The sequence below is a fragment of the Vitis vinifera genome, chromosome 4 (assembly GCF_030704535.1).
Source record: "Vitis vinifera cultivar Pinot Noir 40024 chromosome 4, ASM3070453v1".
In the NCBI taxonomy this organism is placed as follows: Eukaryota; Viridiplantae; Streptophyta; class Magnoliopsida; order Vitales; family Vitaceae; genus Vitis; species Vitis vinifera.
Window position 1 is genome coordinate 2,432,650 of NC_081808.1, and position 26,189 is coordinate 2,458,838.

Here is a 26,189-nt window from a genome sequence, read left to right on the forward strand (position 1 = left end):
TATCAAACAATCTTAATACTTAAAACAAAAATGAAAAAAAAAAGTTTTAAATTAAGAATTTAATAATCATTTGACTTAAAGTCAACTTAAGTCATTAAGTAATAAATATTGAGTATTATTAAGCATTCATTAATAATAATTCAACTTAAAATTTTAGTTGTTTGGTAAATTTTAATATTTATTATTTAATGATTTAAGGTGATTTTAAGCCAGATTATTAACTTAAAACTTATTACTTTTTGTTTAAAGTATTAAAGTTGTTTAGTAAAATTAATTTAAATTTTATTTTAAATCATTAAATTCACACACACATGTATGTATATATATATATCCTCATTAGTTGTAATTAATGTTTATTATTAAAAAATAAAGTTAATATTTATTTTCATAAAAAAATGAGTCATGAATGTGGAGTTATGACCATTAAATATATTCTTATTAGATGTAGACAAATAAGATAAGAAAAGAGCTTAGGATTAGTAATAAGATAACTATTTTAACTTAATATTTAAAATTATATTTAACTTTAAATTATGATATCAAATTATTTTATTAAATATATTTAATTTATTTAATAACTTTAATTAAGTTATTAAATCATTTTAAGTCATTAAGTTAATTTATCAAACACTCTTTTAATAAAAATTGTTTACACGAACCGGTTAGTGTTTTTTCATATCTATTTAAGGAATTAAATTTTTGTTTAAAGGGGCTCCTTATCACCCTTATTCCCTATTATTTTATTTGCAAAATGATGAGTTTTATGGGGTTATGGAAGCAAGAATTCAATTAGGGCACAAGGACCAATTTAAAAGAGAGGTGAGTGCTTTCCCACTAAGCTCCCTTCAGGGCACCTCAATAGTAAAAGTGAAATCCATTAAAACTGCAAACAAAAAATAATGATTGTAGGAGTTTATTTAAGACCAATTTTGATAACTTTTTAATAGGAAAAAAAGAAAAAGAAATTAACTCTTCTTAATTTTGTAAACACATTTTAAAGTCATAATGATTTAGTGGGTTGTAAGGGTTTGTTGGACAATAAATAAATAATATCTACATAAAAAGAAATAAATTATTACAAATGGTATGTCAATCTTTGATCCCGACATGGGACTCTATGTAGTTTTGTAAAGGGATTTTGTATGTCTAAGTGGAAATTGTGTATAAACAACTTTTAAAAGCTATAAGGGTTTATGTCAATACAAAAAAGTATCATAATCGAACTTTGATCTTAATATGAGACTCTCTGTAAATGAATCCATAATCTCATGAAATATAACAAAAACATGATATTTACACGAGGATGTGAGTTGTTATAATATTATTATACAACTATTACCATACTTAACAAAACTATGAATATCAAAAACCATGAAACCTGCATTTTAAGTCTCCATCCAAAATCTACCTTGGATGAGCAAGATTGAGTTACAAAAATCTTGGTGGAAGAAAATCTCTCTAGTGAAACATATGAGACTTACACCATGTTTGATTGGAGGAAAGAAAAGAAAATATTAAAAAAATATTTTGTTTTTATTTGATTTTATCATCCTACATCACTTCATTGATTGCTTAAGGTAAGTAACAACAATTTGGGCAAGAGAGATAACAAACATTTAAAAAAAAAAATTAGTCGCTTGATAAAATTTAGAAATCACTTTTAAAAAGTTAAAAAATTACTTGCAATATGTCTTAGAAAAACAATTAATAGATGATTCTCCCAAAACCATTTTTGGAAAAAACACTTCCATTAAAAGCACTTTCAATAAAAGCACACTCTAAATTCTAATATTGATCATGAGACTTGGTTTGATCCAGGGGTTATCCTTCCGGAAACCGAGGATTCAACAGGCTGAATGATATGAAGCTCATAGCATATAAAGAAGCTTTCATCATTCCATCTTCAGAAAAATATGAAGCTCCCACCAGACCTTACATGAACAAGAATTCCCCAGGAAAGAAATAATAATAATAACATACAAAAATGGGTAAAAATTATAACAAAAATTATTATTGTTATACTTATTGTACACGTGTTCTTTCCTTCTAAAAGAATTCAAGAATGCCCATGTGGTAGTGCATGCTCTTCTTGGCTCAACACTGACAACACCCATGATTGGAAGGTGGAAGGAATGAAGTTACCTTTGAATGAATGCTTGTGTAAATCAAATCAAAACATCTATGGCTAGCAGCTTTGGACTGCTACAATATTTATCAGCTACATGGCTTCATACACTTCTTGTTTCTTTTTGTTCTTGGGCCGGCCAGACTGCTTTACATCTTTACCCAACAGTAGCTTCAATGCTTTCTCTAGAGTGATGTCATTTGGTTTTATGTTCTGCACACAAAAATTCATATGACGGGTAAGTTAACGATGTAATGAAAAGACATTAACCAGTACCATATCTAGAAAAACATATAAATGGAAGAGGAAAGTAAAGGTATTAACTGCTTCATGGTGTGCAGGTGATCGCATGTTAGTTCAATGAGAAACAGACAGGGCAAACGGGAAAATGATATTCAAATTTCCAAATCCAACTGCATGAGACTCTTGACTTCAAGGAAGGCAGATCAGTTCACAAGACAGTGTAGCCCATTATAATTTATTATAAGGGTATGTTTATTTCTGATGTGTTTTAACCACATATACTCTATATTGTAAGTAGACTAGGGCGGTAGAGTGGGATACAAAGGTAAAGCGAACGAAGTAAAATATGGAGAGAAAATAGACCCTCCCTGGAAAATTCCATGCTACTAAAATTGCACTTATGTCTGTAAAGAAAATAAGAAACAAAGAAAAACAAGGAAGAAAGTGATCACCAATTTTATGTATTTATTTATTTAATTTTGAAGATTATGGATGATATAAGCAAGGTCACTTGCCACTCGGAATTTGGAAAAAGGGTTGCATTAAGATGTGTTGATAGGAAATTGCTATAAGAGTTGAGCACCAATGTTGAGAGAGAGAGAGAGAAAGGAGAAAAACTTTATTCACATTCATTGTAATCTCTACTTACAATTGAGAGATATATATATACAAGGCTAGGAGTCCTAACTACCATACATGTGACCTATATTAACAAGGAAAGATAGTATACTATACATACATTATATTCAACACTCCCCCTCAAGCTGGAGCATATACGTCATATGCACCAAGCTTGTTACAAATATATTTAATCCTAGGACCTCTGAGAGATTTAGTGAAGATGTCTGCTAGTTGATCATTTGAATTGACAAAACTTGTAGCAACACATCCTGATGCGATCTTCTCTCTAATGAAATGACAGTCAACTTCAATATGCTTGGTCCTTTCATGAAAGACTGGATTGGATGCAATATGTAATGCGGCCTGGTTATCACAGATGAGTTTCATCTGTTCATCCTTTCCAAATCTCAACTCCTGAAGAAGATGTCTCAACCATATGAGTTCACATGTTGCCAAAGCCATAGCTCGATACTCGGCTTCAGCGCTAGATCTGGCCACTACATCTTGTTTCTTACTCTTCCAAGATATTAGATTACCTCCAATAAAAACACAGTACCCTGAAGTGGAACGTCTATCTGTGGGTGAGCCAGCCCAATCTGCATCTGTGTAACCAACAACTTAAGTATGACCTCTGTTCTCGTACAATACACCTTGGCCTGGTGTACTTTTGATATATCGAAGAATACGGATTACGGCATCCCAATGGCTATCACATGGTGACTGTAGGAATTGACTAACAACACTCACAGGAAAAGAAATGTCTGGACGAGTAATGGTGAGATAGTTCAATTTACCTACGAGCCGTCGATATCTCCCGGGGTCTCCTAAAGGCTCCCCCTGTCCTGGTACAAGTTTGACATTCGGATCCATAGGTGTGTCTACCGGTTTACAGTCTAACATACCGGTTTCTTCCAGGATGTCTAAAGCATACTTCCTTTGGGAAAGGACCACACCAGAACTGGATTGAGCTATCTCAATTCCCAAGAAATACTTGAGTTTCCCCAAGTCTTTGGTCTGAAAGTGGGTAAAAAGATGTTGCTTTAGTTTCTGAATACCATCCTGATCACTGCCTGTAATGACGATGTCGTCCACATAAACAACCAGATAAATACACTGCCCCAAGGAGTTATGATGATAAAAAACTGAATGGTCTGCTGTACTGCGAAGCATGCCAAACTCTTGAACAACAGAACTAAAACGGCTAAACCATGCTCGAGGAGATTGTTTCAAGCCATATAGAGAGCGGCGTAACCTGCACACTAAACCAGACTCCCCCTGAGCAACAAAACCAGGAGGTTGCTCCATATAAACTTCCTCAGCAAGATCACCATGAAGGAAGACATTTTTAATATCCAACTGATAAAGAGGCCAAGAACACATAGCAGCCATGGACAGAAGCAAGCGGACAGAAGCAATCTTGGCAACAGGGGAGAATGTGTCACCATAATCAGAACCATAAACTTGAGTATAGCCTTTAGCAACTAAGCGGGCCTTAAGGCGATCAACCTGACCATCAGGACCAACCTTAACTGCATAGACCCAACGGCAACCAACTGTAGATTTACCAGAGGGTAAAACAACAAGATCCCAAGTGCCATTAGAGTGCAGAGCAGCCATTTCATCCACCATTGCCTGTCGCCAGCCTGGATGGGAAAGAGCTTCATGGGTGCTCTTTGGAAGAGAAACAGAGGATATAGCAGAAACAAAAGCAGAATAGGGTGAAGATAATCGATGATAACTTAAAAAATTGTAAATAGGATGAGGATTACGAGTAGAGCGAATACCTTTCCGAACAGCAATGGGTAAGTCATTAGGAGAAGGCAGAGCCGGGGCAGGTGAAGCCGAAGGGATAGGAAGTGAGTCAGCAGGTGCCTCAGGAAAAGGGAGAGGAGCAACGACACGAGGGCGACGATGATAAACCTGAAGTGGTCGAGGGGGCATAGCATCAGGTGGGGAGACAATGGGAATGGGCAAGACTTCAGAAACAGGAAGAGACTCAGAAGTGGTGGAAAAGAATGGTGAGTCCTCAAAGAAGGTGACATCAGCGGAGATAAAGTACCGATGAGTCTCAAGGGAATAACAACGATAACCCTTCTGAAGTCTGGAATATCCCAAGAAGAGGCACTTCATGGCTTTGGCGGAAAGCTTGTCCTGTCCAGGAGTGAGAATATGAACAAAGCAAGTACAACCAAAGACACGAGGAGGAAGGAAATAAAGTGGTTGGTCAGGGAAAAGAAGGGAGTGAGGAATCTGATCGTGTAAGACAGAGGAGGGCATACGATTAATCAAATAACAAGCGGTAAGAACAGCGTCCCCCCAAAAACGAAAAGGAACATGATTATGGAGGAGGAGAGTACGAGCTGTCTCAACAAGATGTCGATTCTTGCGTTCAGCTACCCCATTTTGTTGAGGAGTATGAGCACAAGAAGACTGATGAAGAATCCCATGATGAGACATAAACGAAGTAAATTGGGCTGAAAAATATTCCTTGGCATTGTCACTGCGTAACACACGAATAGAAATATTGAACTGGGTTTGGATTTCAGTATAAAATTTCTGGAAAATAGAGAATAACTCAGCTCGATTTTTCATTAAGAATAACCAAGTACATCGAGAATAGTCATCAATGAAAGTGACAAAATACTGAAATCCTAAAGTAGACGCAGTCCGACAAGGACCCCAAACATCAGTGTGGACAAGCTCAAAAGGAGACTTTGCCCGATTATTCAAACGCTTTGGGAACGAGACACGAGTATGTTTCCCAAGCTGACATGACTCACACGGAAGCGACGACAAAGTGGAAAAACGAGGAACCATCTTCTGGAACTTGGAGAGACTAGGGTGGCCCAGACGATTGTGAATGAGGAGAGGAGCATCAGTGGAAATGCAAACTGCAGGAGATGAATCTGAGGTGAGGTGATAGAGGCCTTGAGACTCACGTCCTATGCCAATCGTCTTCCCCGTACTCCGGTCCTGCAAGGTCACAAATTTATCAGAAAAGGTAATAGAGCAATTAAGAGTACGAGTGATTTTGCTGATGGAAATAAGATTAAAAGGACATTCAGGAGTATAAAGGACAGAAATGAGAGGTAGAGAAGGCAAAGGAAGGGTCAAACCAATACCTTTAGCCACAGTTTGAGAACCATTAGCTAAGGTAACAGTAGGTAAATCAGAGGTAGTAGTAATAGAGGAGAAAAGATCCTTATTACCAGATAGGTGATCAGATGCTCCAGAATCTAGAATCCAGGGTCCAAGAGAAGATGTGTGGGTAAGGCAGGCAGAGGCATTACCAGGCTGGGCAACAGAGGCAATAGAAGCCTGAGATGTCTGAGATGCGGAGGAGCTCGGAGGCTGAGGCAGCGGAGAATCAGAGGACTGGGCCATATGGGCAGTGCGAGGAGGTCTTCCATGTAAGTGATAGCAACGATCGCGAGTGTGGCCAAGTTTATTGCAATAGGTGCAATGAGGACGTTGGCCTCTACCTCGGGTACCACTGCGTCCTCCTCGAGAGGTAGTTTGAGAAACTAACACAGAAGAATCTGAAGCGCTATCAGATGGCAAAGTCTGAGTGGACGAGATACGGAGGAGGCGAGCAAACACATCATCCAAGGACGGAACTGATGAACTACCAAGAATCTGATCACGAATAGGCTCAAGATCCGGACGGAGGCCGATAAGAGTAAGGACCATGAAGAACTTGTCAAGCTGTGTTTGTTGAGCCCCAACATCAGGAGTAAGAGGCATCACAGTCAAGAACTGCTCCTTAAGAGAGGCAATCTGGCCAATATAAGTAGATAGATCCAAGTCCTGTTGGCTGAGATGGACAATAGCAGAAGCCACCTTATAAAGACGCTGGATATCATTCGTGTATAATCCTTTGGCCTGAGTCCAAAATTTAAAACAAGTTTTATAGGCCTGAAGATGAAGAAGAATTCGGGGATCAACCGATTGCCATAATACACTACACAACTGTGCATCTATCTTCCTCCACTGTACGCGATCGACCTCAGGGATATCTGTCTCCTGTGTAATCAAGTGATCCTCATATCCTTGACCCATAAACCAAAGTTCAACAGAGGCAGACCAGGAAAGATAATTTTCACTCCCAACTAATTTCTCCGAAGTAATCATAGGAGATCCAGATATGACAGAGGAAAAAATGGAAGCTTTAGTAGCCATATCCACTTATCTGGAGAATGAAGTATGTTTGGATCGAAGAGAGCCCTAATACGACTTCAGATTGCAGCGTGGCACCACCGAAAAAGGGAGACGGCCTCAGATCGCGGTGTGGTACCACCAGAAAGGGAGAAGAACACTTCCCAAGGCACGTGCAGGGATTGGAGTGGAGAAAAAGTGGTCGGAGCTTCGCCGGAAAGACTGTTTGGAGGGCCGACGGAGACAAAAATCCCCAAAAGAGGTACGTGCAGGGCTCGGATGGGAGAACCAGGGACGTGGGAAGGCTGATCGGCGTCAGGCGAAGCTGGAGGAGGAGGCGCGTCGCCGGAAAAGCTCTCACGCGCCCCCACGCGCCGGCGCGTGAGATTCAACCGCCGGCCGGAAAATTGCGCGTGGCCGGCGCGTGGCTGCTCTTTTGGTGCTGGTGCCTTCACAAAAGTTGGAGATCTCCTCCAGGCGCTCCTTCTGGTATAGTCGGTGTCGGAAAAATAGGTCGCCGGAAAATTTCACCAGAAAGTTCGCCGGAAAATTTGCCAGCGGTGAGTGGTTTCTAATGACGATCCGACTGACCGGAAAGTATTGGGAGATGGGGAAGGTGACCGGAAAGAAACACGGTCACCGGAAGGTTTCCCGGAGTTGATGATACGGAAAACAGGAAAGAATTAGGTTTTCTTCCTTGGCTCTGATACCATGTTGAGAGAGAGAGAGAGAAAGGAGAAAAACCTTATTCACATTCATTGTAATCTCTACTTACAATTGAGAGATATATATATACAAGGCTAGGAGTCCTAACTACCATACATGTGACCTATATTAACAAGGAAAGATAGTATACTATACATACATTATATTCAACACTCCCCCTCAATTCAGACACTCCACAGGTTCTTTTGGTTATTTTCACCAATTGCATTTATACACAGAACCCTTAACATGACTTTGGAGAAGTTAAAGCTCATACTAATAAAGAAAATTCTTTTTCCTTTAGTGGGGTATCATGGAGAGTTACAATGTCGGAACATCTCTGTTCCCTGTACATATATGGATTTTGCCTTCTTTTCTTTATTCTAATTTTTGGTCCCAAAGTTTCCATCAGTTTGAATGGAACATTGCCCATCTAAAAAAATCCAATAAAATGGAACATTTCTGCAACTCCTGGTGCATGCCAGCACCTTCTTTCTCTTAAGTACCAATTTACATCCTACCATGGGAGTCCAGCATATTCAATTCAAGGTTTCTTTCCTGGGCACGTATTTGTGTCATTTTTTATTAAGTGTGTGGGCTGTGTTTATACATAAGAGCTTCAGAAGTCAACAACTCTCTAACAAATCTGAACTCAATCTATCTTGGCAAAATTAAACCCATCTTACAATCTCAGGACACTTGACAAGGCTTTGGATATCAACTGAATTTGCTTATAGGTTTCATCTTCACATATAATAAGTATTCTTCTATGTTTCATGAAAATTTTTAGGTTCTTCCAAAAATATTAAACCATTCCATTATGTCATTTAAGCTTTCAAGAATCTACATATTTAAGGTGACCAAAAAAGGCTTACAGAAACAGAACTTTTATAAACCATGGGAATGGGAAACTTTTATTCTTGACAAAACACCAGTGCACTCCTGGACTGAAAGAAAAACCCCTGTGAAAATTTTAGTTAATAGACTTTCAAAGTTCATCTTTCCATAATAGAAAGTTGGGAGTTTCAGGTCTATAAATATGTATCTAACACTAACATGCTTTAACCTAGGTTACCATTATCAGATTTTATTGTCTCAACTCATATTTTCTCATAGAAGTGTGTGTGTCAGTGTGTGCACACAGGAGCACATTTCCTGCTGTCTCCATGTCAAAGTCTAAGACAGCTTCACAAACCGGTAAGCGGTAGGAATCATTTTTCACCCGTATATGAGCCAATATTAACAACAAAGAGAAATTGAAACTCAATCATAAATGTTATAGAGACATGTTAACAAGTAAAACAAACAAAAATATACCTTAGGCACAGGAGCAATTGTTCGCCGATGTCTAATGGAAAATCCATTTTTTGCCAGCTTTAGGACTACAGGGTGATCATCATTTGGATGGTTTCCCTAAGAGGAATTCAAACTAAAGGAGTTAAAATATAATTTATTAAAAAAAGGAAAAAGACCTTAATTTAGATCAAGACACACCAATGTCACAGGATAGCGTAGCAACTCAAGAGCATCTTCAAGTGTTATAGAGCCCACATCCTTTATCTGAAAGAGAGAAATTAGATCCATCTCTTAAATATGGATTAGACATTCAAACTAAAAGAATGGCAATTAGCATAACCACATAACCAAGAATAGAAAAATAAAAGGCAATTGATGAAGGATAAAGAAAAGCCCACATCCTTTCCTTCCCACAGCACAGGACACATATCTATTTCTAAACTTCATCTGTAAGATGATTTAAAAAACGTCATCTGTGATTTACAAGCTAGTAGCATTATAGTTGGTACAGCTCTGGGTATCACCTTGATTCTACTCAGAGTGACTTGCATCCATTTAATGGGCATCTTCTTAGTCTCTAAGGTCTTGTTAAACATTAAACTGCATCATCATCAGTCTTACACTTTCAAGCCTCAATTGGAAATCTGCTGCATCATAAACCTTTCATATCGTCTTCTTCTTCTTCTTTTCTGGTTTGTGGATGAGTAAGAAGAAGAAGACTGAGAAAATAAAAAAAAGGATACAGGGCCACCTACATATTCTCCATGAGATCATCTTTGAATAATGTTAACAAAATCTAGACCCATGGAGAATAAGCTAAATTTGAGGCAGTAACACTGCAAGATGCTATGACTAATTCACTTCAGGCATGAAAGATGCAAGTATGGGTATCTTAAACATTCATATTGACAAAAATAATAGCAAGAGACCGCTAAATAGAGTGGCTTTTGTCTAGTTAGGAGAAAGGTTTTCGTCTTTCTTTTTGCCTAGCTTTTTGGGCGTTGTTTGTATACTTTGTGTGTACTTTTTTCACCACTTCTAGGCTTTACTAATACAATCTCTTTTTTACCTATCAAAAAAAAAAAAAAAAGCAAGACCGCTAAATATGATTACAAGATATCAAAAGAAATGGACAGCCAAATTTTCTACATACATGGGAAACAGAGGCTCTTTTAGGCAAGTATCCTTTCCTGTCTTCACCAAGCTGAAGATAGAATCCATATGGACCATTCTTCAAAAGAATCTGAAATCCCGAAAAAAGAAAAAAAAGAAGATAAATTAATTAAAAAAAAAAACAGAATATTTCAGTGTCAACCCATGCACAAACACCAGTATACACCAAAATAAAAACCAAACCTTCTCACTTGAACCAGGACTAAGACCCAGAGCCTTTGGCTCCTCAAATGTTTTGTCTTGAGAAGCAACCTCTTCATCATCATCACCATCTAACATCTTAGCAATGTACCTGTGAATGAACCCAGACAGCTACTTAAGCAACTAAGAGAACCACAGATAATTTAATAGCAAGAGCTGTGCAGTCTCAACTTAGACAACTTTGTATTGACAGTTCAAATAATGGTGAACTAGATATAACTGTACTATTTCCCATGAAATCCATAAAATAACAGAAGGGAAAATATAACAAAATACTGAGCCTCTTTGTACTTCAACAATTTCACATGTTACTTCTTGAATTATGATGAAATAGAGTATAAATAAAAGATCAATAAACAATGACTTATTATGTTCCCCTTGGAAAGAAGAATATAAGAACCATGAATTAGATCTCTGTCTTCTTTTTTGAAATTACAAGAACCATGATTAGGTCTCTGTTTCTTCTTTGAAAATTACTTAAAAATGAAGCATAGAGACCTCATTCATGGTTATGGGGCTATTTACCAACCACATAAGTTTTTTTTTTATTGGAACAACCACATAAGTTTTTAGCACCACATATTTATTTCAAATTAATAAAAGTGTTAGATAATGTATAGTTATTTAGGTTATTTACTTTTCCTTTTCCTTTTCTTTCCTTACTGTATTGTGGGTCCCACTAGCATGTATATATATACCCAAGTCCAATGTGTATTCTTTACAGTTTTTCAATAACAATAATTAGGGATTCTCCCTTTTCTCTCTCTCTTCACATGGTATCAGAGCCAAGGGAGAAAAAAAAACCCTAATTATTTCCGGTTTATCCGTGAATCCATTATGGGAAATCTTTCAATGACCGTGTTTCATTCCGGTCACCCTTCCCATCTCCTAAAGCTTTTCGATCAACCGTATCACCGTTAGAAAACCCTCACCGCCGGCGACATCCTTTTTCGACACCGACCATACCATCAGGTGCGCAAGGAGGAGGTCTTCAACTTTTCTCAAAGCACCGGAGGAAGAATCTCAGTCACGCGCGTCTCTTCTCCGGCGGCCTGAATCTCACTCACCGGCGCGTGAGGGCGCCTGGGTCACTTTCCGCCCACGCGCTTCCACCTCCAGCCTCGCCTGACGCCGTCTAGCCACCCTCCATCTTTGCTTGTGTCATTCGAGCCCTGAAAGTGCATTTTTTTTGGGGTTTTCGTCTCCTCCGGCCCTCTAAACAGCCTTTCCAGCAACCTCCGGTGACTTCCTCTCCACCCCGAGCCCTGCACGTGTCTTGGGAAGTCCGCGATAAGCCGTATTAGGGCTCTCTTCGATCCAAATGTATTTCATTCACTAGATAAGTAGATATGGCTACTAAAAGTTCCACTTTTTCCTCTGTCATATCTGGATCTCCTATGATTACTTCGGCGAAATTGGTTGGCAGTGAAAATTATTTGTCCTGGTCTGCCTCTGTGGAACTTTGGTTTATGGGTCAAGGTTATGAGGATCACCTTGTTACGCAGGAGACAGATATCCCTGAGGTTGATAGAGTACAATGGAGGAAGATAGATGCACAGTTATGTAGTGTGTTATGGCAATCAGTTGATCCTAAGATTCTACTTCATCTTCGGGCCTACAAAACATGCTTTAAATTTTGGAATCAGGCAAAAGGGCTATACACGAATAATATCCAACATCTTTATAAGGTGGCTTCTTCTATTGTCAATATCAGACAACAAGACATGGATTTATCTACTTATATTGGCCAGATTGTCTCTCTTAAGGAGGAATTCTTGATTGTGATGCCTCTTACTACTGATGTTGGGGATTAACGAACACAGATTGACAAGTTTTTCATGGTTTTTACGCTTATTGGCCTTCGTCCAGATCTCGAGACCGTCCGCGATCAGATTCTTGGCAGTTCCTCCGTTCCATCCTTGGATGATGTGTTTGCTCGCCTCCTCCATATCTCCTCCACTCAGACTTTGCCATCTGATAACACTTTAGATTCTTCTGTGTTAGTTTCTCAAACTAGCTCTCGAGGAGGACGCAGTGGTAACCAAGGTAGAGGCCAACGTCCTCATTGCACCTATTGCAATAAGCTTGGCCACACTCATGATCGGTGTTATCAATTACATGGGCGACCTCCCCGCACTGCCCACATGGCCTAGTCATATGATCCTCAGTCGCCTCAACCTCCCAGTTCCTCCACATCTCAGGGTATTTCCCTCACTGACAGTGAGTATGATGACTATCTCCGCTATCAGGCCACCAAGTCAATTTCTGTTGCTTTTGTTGCCCAGACTGGTAATGCTTCTGTTTGTCTTACCCACACATCTTCTCTTGGACCTTGGATTCTAGATTCTGGCGCTTCTGATCACATAGCTGGTAATAAAGATCTTTTCTCTTCTATTACTACTACCTCTGCCTTACCTACTGTTACTTTAGCTAATAGTTCCCAAACTATGGCTAAAGGTTTTGGTTTCGCTCATCCTCTCCCTTCCCTACCTCTCCATTCTGTCCTTTATGCCCATGAGTGTCCTTTTAATCTTATTTCCATCAACAAAATAACTCGCACTCTTAACTGTTCTATCACTTTCTCTGATAAATTTGTGACCTTGCAGGACCGGAGTACGAGGAAGACAATTGGCATAGGACGTGAGTCTCAAGGCCTCTATCACCTCACCGCGCCTTCAACTCCTGCAGTTTGTATTTCCACTGATGCTCCCCTCCTCATCCACAGTCGCCTGGGCCACCCTAGTCTATCCAAGTTCCAGAAAATGGTCCCTAGTTTTTCATCTTTGTCGTCGCTTGGGTGTGAGTCCTGTCAGCTTGGGAAACATACTCGTGTCTCGTTCCCAAAGCGTTTGAATAATCGGGCAAAGTCTCCTTTTGAACTTGTCCACACTGATGTTTGGGGTCCTTGTCGGACCGCGTCTACTTTAGGATTTCAGTATTGTGTCACTTTCATTGATGACTATTCTCGATGTACTTGGTTATTTTTAATGAAAAATCGAGCTGAGTTATTATCTATTTTTCAGAAATTTTATGCTGAAATCCAAACCCAGTTCAATATTTCTATTCGTGTGTTGTGCAGTGACAATACCAGGGAATATTTTTCTACACCATTTACTTCATTTATGTCCCAACATGGGATCATTCATCAGTCTTCTTGTGCTCATACTCCTCAACAAAATGGGGTAGCTGAACGTAAGAATCGACATCTTGTTGAGACATCTTGTACTCTCCTTCTCCATAGTCATGTTCCTTTTCGTTTTTGGGGGGACGCTGTTCTTACAACATGTTATTTCATTAATCGTATGCCTTCATCTGTATTACACGATTAGATTCCTAATTCCCTTCTTTTCCCTGACCAACCACTTTATGTCCTTCCTCCTCGTGTTTTTTGTTGTACTTGCTTTGTTCATATTCTCACTCCTGGACAGGACAAACTTTCTGCCAGAGCCACAAAATGCATCTTCTTGGGATATTCCAAACTTCAAAAGGGTTATCGTTGTTATTCCTCTAAGACTCATCGCTACTTTCTCTCCGCTGATGTCACTTTCTTTGAGGACTCACCGTTCTTCTCCACCTCTGAGTCTCTTCCTGTTTCTGAAGTCTTACCCCTTCCCATTATCTCCCCACCTGATGCAGTGTCTTCTCGCCCACTTCAGGTTTATCATCGTTGTCATCGTGTCGTTGTTCCTCCTTCTTTGGCCGAGGTACCTACTGACTCACTTCCTATCCCTTCGCCTTCTCCTGCCCCGACTCTGCCTCCTTTTGCTGACTTACCCATTGCTCTTCGGAAAAGTAATCGATCTACTCGTAATCCTAATCCCATTTACAATTTTTTGAGTTACCATCGATTATCTTCACCCTATTCTGCATTTTTTTTTTATAAATATCGCAAATATATTAAAGGGCAAAGGCCATCAAGCATACAGGACGTATACAAATCTGCCTCAAAACGAGAGCACAAAAACAAAGACCCTTACCCTCCCTTAAGTGGTCGCTAGCCACTCAAAAAAACCTAAGAGTGAAGAGGACTCCTCTCCAATATACACCCTAGCCCAACTCCACAAGGTACAAACAAAAGAATTTTTGAGTTTCTGTATATTTAACACCCCTCCCTTGAACGCTAACCTATTTCTTTCCTTCCATACCGTCCAAAAAATACACAACGGGATAGAATTCCAAATTTTTTTCCTTTTTTTCCCCACAAAGGGGCCCCTCCAACTGAATAAAGCCTCCTTCACCAGCTCTGGGAACACCCAATGAACCCCCACAAGGGCAAAAACGATATCCCATAAGGCCCTTACCACCGTACAATGAAGAAGAATGTGATTTACACTCTCCTCTTCACAAACACACAAAAAACAACGGTTCGGGAACTGCCAGCCCCGTTTTTTAAGCCTATCCAAGGTAAGAATTTTCCCCCATGCAGCTTCCCAAGCAAAAAAAACCACTTTGGTAGGGACCTTGTTCACCCAAACTCCTTTATGCGGAAAGTCGCAAGCATTGATAACAACCAGCCCATTATAGGCCTGCTTCACCCCATACTTCCCATGGCCCCCCCTTTCCAAAGTACCCCGTCCTCCTCTGAAGAGAGCTTGACGTCCCTGAGCCTAATAAGCAATCCTCTAATCAAATCCAGCTCCCAATCATTGAAGTCTCTATGAAATCTGAGATTCCAGCCACCTGGACCACTGCTATGGTCCCACATCTCATTAACCGTTGCATTCTTGTTGACCGCCATCTCATAAAGCAAGGGAAAAGCATGGGACAACCTCTCATCCCCACACCATTGATCCAACCAGAATTTTATTCTAGTCCCTTTCCCTACCTTGAACTTGATATTCTCCCAACACCAATTAGCTTCCTTCATGATTTCCTTCCATGCCCCTACTCCGTATGCTCCCCGGCCTTCTTTAGTTTTCCACCCAAACTCTTCCTGACCATACTTCACCCCAATCATTACCCTCCAAAGATTATCCATTTCCACAGCAAATCTCCAAACCCATTTACCCAACAGCGCTTTGTTTAAGGATTCAATCCTCCTCATGCCAAGGCCACCCTTTTCCTTGCTAGTACACACCACCTCCCACTTAATTAAGTGCACCTTCCTCTCCAAGCTGCCCCCTCCCCAAAGAAAGTCTCTTTGTATTTTTTCGAGTCTTTTTACAACACTCTTCGGCATTCGAAAGAGGGACATAATGTACATGGGAAGGCTGGCCATTGTACACTTGATTAAGGTGAGACGCCCTCCCTTTGAAATATACTGTCTTTTCCATTGGGCTAATCTCTTCCTCATTCTCTCTTCCACCCCATCCCAAATGGAAACAGCTTTGTGGTGAGCACCAAGGGGCAGCCCCAAGTACACAGTGGGCAGCATTCCTATTTTGCAGCCAAGTTCCACAGCCAGCTCCTCAATATTCTCCACCTCACCCACCGGAATGAGGACACTTTTATCAAGATTGATTCTAAGGCCGGAAGCCGCCTCAAACCAAGCCAACACCCAGCTTAGAGCGGACACTTGTTCTTTATTAGCTTCACAAAAGATGATTGTGTCATCCGCAAAGAGTAGGTGGGACACTATCATCTCCTCTTCCCCTCTCCCCTTAATGTTGCAGCCTGATAAGAAACCCCCATCAACCGCTCTTCTAATAAGAATACTAAGAACTTCCATCCCCAACACAAAGAGATACGGGAGATGGGATCTCCTTGTCTTAGCCCCTTAGAATTCGAGAAAAAACCAGCTAGCACCCCATTGATCATGACTGAAAATTTGGCGGTAGAGATGCACCACCACATCCACTCCAACCACCGCGACCCAAAACCCATTTTGACCAGAACTTTCATGAGAAATCTCCAATTAATGCTGTCAAAGGCTTTCTCAATGTCCAATTTACAAATCAGCCCATTCTCTTTTCTCTTGTTCCAGAAATCAATCACCTCATTGGCAATAAGAGACGCGTCCAGGATCTGTTTGCCTCTCACAAAGGCGTTTTGGTCCCCTAACACCACCTTATCAAGCACCTTCTTTAGCCTATTCGCCAACACCTTAGCCAATAGCTTGTACAAACTTCCTAACAAGCTGATTGGCCGGAAATCACCCAAGTCTTCAGCCCCTCCTTTCTTAGGAATGAGGACTAAAAAGGTGGAGTTAAGGCTGTTAGCAAACGAACGTTGGTTATAGAATTCCCTAAACAGATCCATAATCTCCTCCTTCACTAACCCCCAACTTGATTGCCAAAACGCAATTGTGAACCCATCCGGACCCGGCGCTTTATCCCCATTCATACCCATTAAGGCTGCGTAGATTTCCTCTTCAGAAAATTGCACCTCCAAAGTTTCAGCTTCACTGGGACTTAGACATTTAAAGTGCAGTCCCTCCACATCTGCCCTCCAGCCTGGCTCTTCGGAGAGCACCTGCTGAAAAGCGCTCACTATTCCTTCCCTCATCTCCTTCTCCTCAGTCAACCAAACCCCATTAATTTTCATTCTCTCCAAAGAATTATTCCTTCTATGCGCATTAGCCATTCTATGGAAGAATCCAGTGTTTCTATCTCCCTCCTTAAGCCACAATTCCTTGGACAATTGTCTCCAGTGGGTCTCCTCCAATAAAACCCATTTTTTAAAGGACTCCTTGGCTTCCTTTTTCAGTTCAGTTTCACCTTCAGACAAGCTCCTTTCCCTTTCCACCCCGTCCCAAAACTCCACTTGTTGCAGGGCTGAATTCTTATTAACTTCCAGCCTACCAAAAACCTCCCTATTCCACACTTTAATCTTCTGCTTCAACACCTTCATTTTAGTAGCTAGTCTGACACTGGCCCTCCCTCTAACCTCAATTTCTTGCCACCATCCCCTGAGAAGATCCGAGAATCCGTCCACTTTAAGCCACATGTTTTCAAACCGAAACGAGGACGGACCTCTCCTTATCCCTCCCCCCATCAGCACAATAGGAAAATGATCTGAGGTCGGTCTTGGCAACCTACATTGCACGACCTCATTAAAATGCTCAAGCCATCCCTGAGTCACCAGAAACCTATCCAATCTGGCCCACGCCTGATTGTTCCTCCCCCCACTCCAAGTAAGCATCCCTCCTTGTAATGGGAGATCAATAAGCTCTAGTTCATCAACAACTTGAGCAAATCTTCTCATTGCACTCGTTAGTCTCCCCTGATTACTCCTTTCCCTCAGTGACAAAGTGACATTGAAGTCACCCCCTATACACCATGGATCCTCCCAAATGCCACGAATTGCACCTAATTCCTCCCACATCCACTCCCTCTCCTCTTTAGAAAATGGCCCGTAAACCCCAGTAAACATCCAGACTCTTCCATCATCCACATTCCTCATCCTACAGGAAATTGAAAAGCACCCCACTTCCAATTCCATTAACTCCAAGGTCCTCTTATCCCAGCAGATCAAAATCCCTCCCGCAGTCCCCTGGGCATCCACAGTACCCCAATTAAGGAACCTGCCAGTGCCTAAGCTCCTCACCAACCCCTCTGTCATTGATTGAATCTTAGTCTCCTGGAGACAGAACATATCCACTCTTTGACTCCTGATCATGGCCTTAATCACTTTTCTTTTTGCACTGTCGTTAACTCCCCGAACATTCCAGCTTAAGATTCTAAGCTTCATTTGTCCACCATAAACTGACCCCCTCCTACTATCATTTCACCCTTCTGCTTCTTCCCCTTCTCGTAATTAATAGAGCATTCCAGCCTTTTCAGTTCCCTTTCAAATCTGGATTTCTCTAGCATGTTTTTGCTGTGGACCTTCTCCCTTCTCTTCCGAATCTTAATCATAAACTCCAAGATTTCTTTCTCCAGACCTTCTGTAGAGAAGCCCAAGAACTTACTGAATTTGGCCAACTCACTCTCCTCCCAATTTTCCTCCTCCCATCCCTTTCCAACATTTGGCACCGAGTGGATTCACCCTATTCTGCATTTGTTTCTACTATATCTTCTGTTTCTCTTCCCAAGAGCACCCCTGAGGCTCTTTCCCATCCAGGCTGGCGACAGACAATGGTAGATGAAATGACTGCTTTACACTCCAATGGCACTTGGGATCTTGTTGTTTTACCCTCTGGTAAATCTACAGTTGGTTGTCGTTGGGTCTACACAGTTAAGGTTGGCCCTGATGGTCAGGTTGATCGCCTTAAGGCCCGCTTAGTTGCTAAAGGCTATACTTAGGTTTATAGTTCTGATTATGGTGACACTTTCTCTCCTGTTGCCAAGATAGCTTCTGTTCGTCTATTGCTCTCCATGGCTGCTATGCGTTCTTGGCCTCTTTATCAGTTAGATATTAAAAATGATTTCCTTCATGGGGATCTTGCTGAGCAAGTTTATATGGAGCAACTACCTGGTTTTGTTGCTCAGGGGGAGTCTGGTTTAGTGTGCAGGTTACGTCGTTCTCTATATGGCTTGAAACAATCTCCTCGAGCATGGTTTAGTCGTTTTAGTTCTGTTGTTCAGGAGTTTAGCATGTCCCGCAGTACAGTAGACCATTCCGTTTTCTATCATCATAACTCTTCGGGGCAGTGTATTTATCTGGTAGTTTATGTGGACGACATCGTCATTACAGGCAGTGATCAGAATGGTATTCAGAACCTAAAGCAACACCTTTTCACCCACTTTCAGACTAAAGACTTGGGGAAACTCAAGTATTTCTTAGGGATTGAGATAGCTCAATCTAGTTCCGGTGTGGTTCTTTCCTAAAGGAAGTATGCTTTAGACATCTTGGAAGAAACCGGTATGTTAGACTGTAAACTGGTAGACACTCCTATGGATCTAAATGTCAAACTTATACCAGGACAGGGGGAGCCTTTAGGAGATCCTGGGAGATATCGGCGACTTGTAGGTAAACTGAACTACCTCACCATTACTCGTCCAAACATTTCTTTTCCTGTAAGTATTGTTAGTCAATTCCTACAGTCACCATGTGATAGCCATTGGGATGCTGTAATCCGCATTCTTCGATATATCAAAAGCACACCAGGCCAAAGTGTGTTGTACGAGAACAGAGGTCATACCCAAGTTGTTGGTTACACAGATGCAGATTGGGTTGGCTCACCCACAGATAGACGTTCCACTTCCAGGTATTGTGTTTTTATTGGGGGTAACCTAATATCTTGGAAGAGTAAGAAACAAGATGTAGTGGCCAGATCTAGTGCTGAAGCCGAGTATCAAGCTATGGCTCTGGCAACATGTGAACTCATATGGCTGAAACATCTTCTTCGGGAGTTGAGATTTGGAAAGGATGAACAGATGAAGCTCATCTGTGACAACCAAGCCGCTTTGCATATTGCATCCAATCCAGTCTTCCATGAAAGGACCAAACACATTAAAGTTGACTGTCACTTCATTAGAGAGAAGATCGCATCAAGATGTGTGGCGACTAGTTTTGTCAATTCAAATGATCAACTAGCAGATATTTTTACTAAATCTCTCAGAGGTCCTAGAATTAAATACATTTGTAACAAGCTTGGTGCATATAACATATATGCTCCATCTTGAGGGGAAGTGTTAGATAATGTATAGTTATTTAGGTTATTTACTTTTCTTTTTCCTTTTCTTTCCTTACTATATTGTGGGTCCCACTAGCATGTATATATATACCTAAGTCCAATGTGTATTCTTTACAGTTTTTCAATAACAATAATTAGGGATTCTCCCTTTTCTCTCTCTATTCACAAAAAGAAACCATTAAAGTTCAATATATCCTACAAAAATTAGGCCTATTAGACAATATCTTTCAAATAAAGAAGTAAAAAGTGTAAGCTTTATTAAACTTAACATTTAGTTGGATCAGTCAAATAAGTAAATAAAATTATAAAGAAGTGATAAAGACATGTTATATTTCATACTCACTTGCACTTTGGGTGTTGATCACAACCTATAAAATAGCCTGAACCAAATCGACTTACTTTGAAAATCAATGTGCCCTCCATACAACTGTAGCACATTTAAGTGAAAGTTATACCAGAAGTGTGTAAAAAATTAAAAATATGTATGTACATATGTACATATATGTGTATATTTGTATGTATTTACAACAAGCGACAAAGTTAAGAGGAAGGGAAGATGGATCTCTGAAACCATGCTTGGAACCAAGGCATAAATTTCAAATTCTCATTTTAAAAGCCATTTCTTAAAATCCTAATAATGATTAAACCTAGCTTGAACCAAGCTAATCTTGACCATCAATTAAAATATCAAAAATAAATAAAAAACAAAGATTTATTAAAAAAAATACCCATCTGACTGCTGCAAAACAGTATCGGGCTGGAATAATGTGAACAATAACTTGCTGCTGTATCAGCACAAACAATGCCACTAGTTTTCCTAACTTAAATGTAAAAAATATATAGACTGTGGACTAAATCTAACTCGGGCACCTTTCCCAACACAAAAAGTTTCTTGATAGGAGTAGGGTACACAATCCTAGTTTTAGGCTTTAAAAGATAGCATGTTTAACTGCAAAGAAGCATGCATTAGATAAATCACATCAGGTTCTTGGGTTAACTACTTGGCCAAATTAAGGTTAGGTTTATCTTTCTAAATGCAAGCTCTCAAGTTCTTTGCAAACAACAGAGTTCATCAATAACTACCCAGAAATAATGGCATATATATGTACCTTGGGCATGTCCTACTTTTATCGGGAAGAAAGGAAAACAAAAAATCCCCAAATTTTTTCTCCAACATCTTCTCCACCTGCAATTATACAATTAAATATTAAACATGAAAATTTCTATGACAAAATATTAAAAATAAAAATAAAAACTTACATCTCTTAGGGTGCAGCATTCAAAGCTTTAATCTAATAACAAACCCAACCCTACCTGATGAATGTGGACATTACTAACACGATTACAATACATGCTGAATCGTGTCCAATAATCTTTGAGGAGACCTTTCCACTCAGTCAAGCCAGCAGAAACATTGTCAAGCTGCAGGGACAGGTGATGCATGAAAACAAAAAGAAAATCAGTGATAACTAATTAAAACCACTAGATCGTATGAGCTAAAAAGAAAGAAGAAAGTTAAACAACGGTTCACAAGTTAATAAATTCACATGTCAACTTTACAGGGAAGGATGTAAACAGCATCAACAAGCTAAAGGGGGCAGATAAACAATATCAATTTGTTGATGAGGATGGTAATATAACATTATGCTACAGTATCCAAATAACAAAAAATTTCAAGACAGCAACCTAAAAGAATATATGAAACAAATCATTAATAAATTTACCTCAGTTTCCATATCAGCAGTGAAACTATAGTCTGTGACCTCTGAAAAATGGTGAGAGAGAAATGCCGACACCTAAATATCACAAATAACAGAAGGCAATGAAAGAGGCAGCTACAATTGTCAAATTTCTTGTAAACCAACAGAGCATTAGGAGGAAAGTTAATATTAAAAAAAAAATCTTAGATAATGTGTTCAACTAATGGTTGTTGATCAATAAAAATAAAACAGATGAAGAGAATTGCACAAAGTAATGAGTAGGAGGTTAAGAAAGGGAAAATATACAATTTTTTTTTCACCCCATAAAACCTAAAAAGGGTATGCAAATGTGCAAGTGAAAAAATCTTAACACAGAAGTTAGCACTCAGCAGAGCAGAAATTGAAAATTTGTCTACAGTATGTAGGAAACCCACTACTTGGCTCCAAGATCCCATTGGGTTAGCATCTTTAGACAGGGCAATTTGACTTGTTCAACAAACCACAGTATTCTTGGAGGGAGAACAACATTAATAAATCTGTTCTAGAATGAGATTTCTTCCGGAAAGAAAATACAATTAATATATCTGCTCTAGAATAAGATTTCTTCATTAAGCACGTATTAAAGGAAAGAGCTACAGCATCTGACCATTTAAATATTGCTCAACTGAATTAGACAGTTGTTGCAAACAAGATACTTGAATGAAGAGAAAATCAAAGTCAAATCAGTAAGAAAGTGAGAGCATACCATGCGACCACGAAATTCCGGATATAATACTCGGTTTTTGACTGTCACATAGTTTCTATCCTGATGCCACAGGGAAAGCAGATATCAATATTCTCTCAATCAATTTTGACACAGAAGACAAATAAAACCATAAGTTTTCACAAGTTCAGATAAGTGTAACGTAATGAACATCCGTCCCCACTACAAAAGAGCCAAAAGATATATTATAGTTAAGCTCTAGTTTTGAACTAAATTGAAAATCAATTTCCAGACATCCAAAAAACATTTCATGGTTTCACAAGGAAAGCTATTTGCATTTCAAATTTGCTTGTACATTTTCTCTCCTTCTTTTCTTTCTCAAAGGACCTCTCATCCTTCTTATATTCTTTCTTTTTCATTTTGCTTAATGTGACGGATTTATATTCTAGAAGTAAATGAAGAAGAAAGGTAAATACAGATCAAACAGACTTGAGATTAAACTTTGTGTCCTTCACAGTTCTAGATATTAACTAAACTACAAAATTAATGTACTTTGAAATCAACACAACATGAAGATTCTGAACACCATTTATTACCTGTAAAACTTTCATTGTGATTGCATATGTAGAAGGCCTTCCAATCCCAAGCTCCTCCAGCTTCTTAACCTGTAACAAGCAACATCATAAAGGTAAGCAAGCATAAAGACCAAATATTTTACAAAAGTACAAAGAAGTTCCCTCCCACTCTCCATTCATAGATTGAGCACTCACAGAAGCACCTATAAAAATAGTTGCATATGCATTTGTGGCAAAAGAATGATTTGATTCAAATCATTTCCATTGTTCCTATTACATAAAAGCAAGTTACTACAAGCCACATTCATTAAGAAAATAGAAGTATAGAAATCAATATCCATTTTATGTATAAAATAATATTCGTCGCATGTGTTGTACAATGAAATCTTTACCTATTTCTATAAATTATAATATTTTTTAAAGGATTAAAATATAATGTGTTTGACAAGAAAACAAATAAAAATATTTTACATCCATATAGAAACTTTTCTTTCTTTTTTTTTGTGTTTTAATATTTTGCAAGTTGAAATTTTGACTCCTTTGACTGCAATCTATTTCAAAGAAAATAGTCTTAAAAAAAGTACAATGGGGAATACAATGACGTACCAGGGCACCCTCTGAGTACCGTGATGGAGGAAGGGTATGATGCTGCTCTAGCTCCAGTAAACTAAGATACAATGGATCCCCTGCCTATAAAACATATGAGTTAGTGATGGTCCAATGATAATCAGCTTACACCCCAGCAATGGAGGCAAATCTTTTCATTTCTAAGAAATTCTTTCATGCTATAGCATTCCCTATTAGGTGCCAATTAAGTGTCAGTATGCACAGCACTGCACAGCACAGCACAGCCCAGCCTTTGGCGTATCCCAGGAAAGAAATAGTATGAGGGAAGGAAAAAAACAGAAAAACCACCTTAGACTCACTGGAGTATGAAACTATTGACATAATATTAAAAAGGAAAAATATGGCCTTTTTTTTATGTACACAATTTAAATAACATGGTCAGTACCTTCAATGAACTGAGAGCCTTAAAGACTTCACCACGTTCATTCCCTTCATTTTCATCAACTCTGATTGCTTTAGCTTCCACATCCTAGAAATTCAAAGCATATAAAAATCGGAAAGCCTCAAAAATAAAAAGATACAACAAAGTGCCAGATTGCAACGAGGTATCAATCCCATTCTTTGACCATCCACATCCTAAATTTAAAACCACAAGAACAAAATATAATGTCTGCAAATTATGTCACCTTGTTATGTGATTCTGAATAAAAAATTCCATATTGAATTGCATATTGTGACATCAAAAGTCATCAAAGAACAAACACACAGATACACCGTAACCTGGAAATGACACTCACATTCAATCTCTCAGTTGTCCATTTTTTCTTTATAAGTAAAGAAGAGTATATATATTAAAAAGAGACGCCACAATCAATCTCTCAGTTATCCTTGTTATCTGAATAGGGTACAGCTTAACTGAATGTAGCTTAAATGACAACAGCACAGCATCCAAAAGTATCTTCTGTTTTCAATTTATTTTTTTATAAGTAAAAAAGAATTTTATGACAAAAAGACGCCTACTAAAAGGGGATGTAATCTAAGCACACAGGACATGGAGAAGGTACCCCCATCCCTAAAAGAGAACAGTGGAAAAAAAGACCCAGTCTCAAGTTCTTAACACTCTGGTCCTTAAGCCACTGAAGGCGAAGTAAAGGAAAGCAAGCGTGTACAGCAAGTTTACAAAACCCTCACCAATAACCAAATGTAACCTATTGATAAAATCTAACAGAGATGCTCTAAGCCTCCCCCATGTGTAACCAACACAAAGGCCTTCAACCATTCAAGCACAGATTTCAAAAAGACAACTTTAAGTTTCAACACCAACAGCTCTATCTCTTTACAAAAATCATGCAGTTGAATTTCTTCCAACACTACAGAAGCATAATGGAGCCACCCCCCACACTTTCTCATTTCTCTTGCCACTAACATGACCATGCCAAATTGACAAGGTTTCCATCACCAAGCAAGGACAGACACATGAAATACAAAACAAACAAAACGGGAAAATTGAGCCACCATGCAATGAATGAGGAGGTACACTTGGCGAATTGATTAAGCCAGCATGATCTTGACCAAAAAATCCAAATTCACTTTTACATTGATTTTCACCTTGACAAAATCACAATAAATATTCAAAACATGATTGTTGTGGCACATGAATGCAAGCCAGCCATACAAGATCTACCATACAAAGAATAACAAAGTTTGAAGATATTATTTCTAGTCAATTGTTATCATTTATATGCGCAGTGTCTCTTTTATTTTCTCATAATGTTTTTAAAGAAAATGCAACTCAAAACACAAAAAAGAAACCAGAAACTGAGAAACACTGTTCAAGTATGTATGTGGATGAGTGTGTGTGTGTGTATGTGCACATCCACTACCCTATGTTGTTCAAGTAGAAATAATAGCCAATACAAAGGTGCAGGGCCATTAGATCCCAATTCTTCTAAACTGGTTCTATGATTAGAAGTTAGAGTTGATGGCGTATCATGTACAGTGTAGTGCCAAAAAGGAGAGAATATCAGCAGTCATGGAAGGCTTTGGTGTGCCCCTTTGTTAGGTGCTATTAATATAATTGATCTTTGCCTATTCAAAAAAAAAGAAACATCTGTCATGGAAGGCATCTAGGTAGGGGGCGTTCTTGGTAAAAACTTCCTCTGACATGATTCTGTTGCCTTCTACTTTTTTCCTTTTTGGCATCCTTGGTATGGGTTTGACATGCCTTATCTAAGGTGTGCAGGAAACAGCAAGAATGGAGGGACAAGGAAGGTTTGGAGAACTGTGCCCCTTTATCAATTTTAGTGCGACTGGAAAGGGCAGAATAGACATATTTTTGAAGGATTGGAGCTGTCAGTCCAAATTCGAAAGAGTCCTTTCACAAGTTTTGGTTCTAATAGGGGGGAGTGTAGTTCATGGATAGGTTGTGGATGGCCTAAAGTGTACCTGTGTCCGATTTTGGGCCTTTTGATCTTTCTCTTTCTAGCCTATGGGGTTTTCCTTGCATACATCTCATGTGCTAAGGTTTGCCCCCTATATGGCCTTTCTTAAATCCAAGCAATCTACTAAAGACAGATCAGCAGTATTAAATCAAAAAATTAGTGTTAAA

General features: G+C 39.2%; 1 protein-coding gene across 1 annotated transcript in view; it reads right to left on the reverse strand.

The window, feature by feature from the left end:
• Positions 1-1,857: 1,857 nt before the first annotated feature.
• LOC100247441 (uncharacterized) overlaps positions 1,858-26,189 on the reverse strand; it is a 31,912-nt gene continuing 7,580 nt past the window's right edge. The window contains exons 10-22 of the mRNA XM_002280924.5: positions 24,027-24,110; positions 23,621-23,704; positions 23,036-23,104; positions 22,482-22,541; positions 21,761-21,832; positions 21,351-21,458; positions 21,146-21,222; positions 20,380-20,463; positions 10,502-10,610; positions 10,299-10,388; positions 9,344-9,409; positions 9,167-9,262; positions 1,858-2,338 (exon numbers count right to left, since the gene is read on the reverse strand). Coding sequence (XP_002280960.2) covers positions 2,219-2,338; positions 9,167-9,262; positions 9,344-9,409; positions 10,299-10,388; positions 10,502-10,610; positions 20,380-20,463; positions 21,146-21,222; positions 21,351-21,458; positions 21,761-21,832; positions 22,482-22,541; positions 23,036-23,104; positions 23,621-23,704; positions 24,027-24,110 — 1,119 coding nt within the window. The 3' untranslated portion in view covers positions 1,858-2,218. The remainder of the gene's footprint in view (positions 2,339-9,166; positions 9,263-9,343; positions 9,410-10,298; positions 10,389-10,501; positions 10,611-20,379; positions 20,464-21,145; positions 21,223-21,350; positions 21,459-21,760; positions 21,833-22,481; positions 22,542-23,035; positions 23,105-23,620; positions 23,705-24,026; positions 24,111-26,189) is intronic.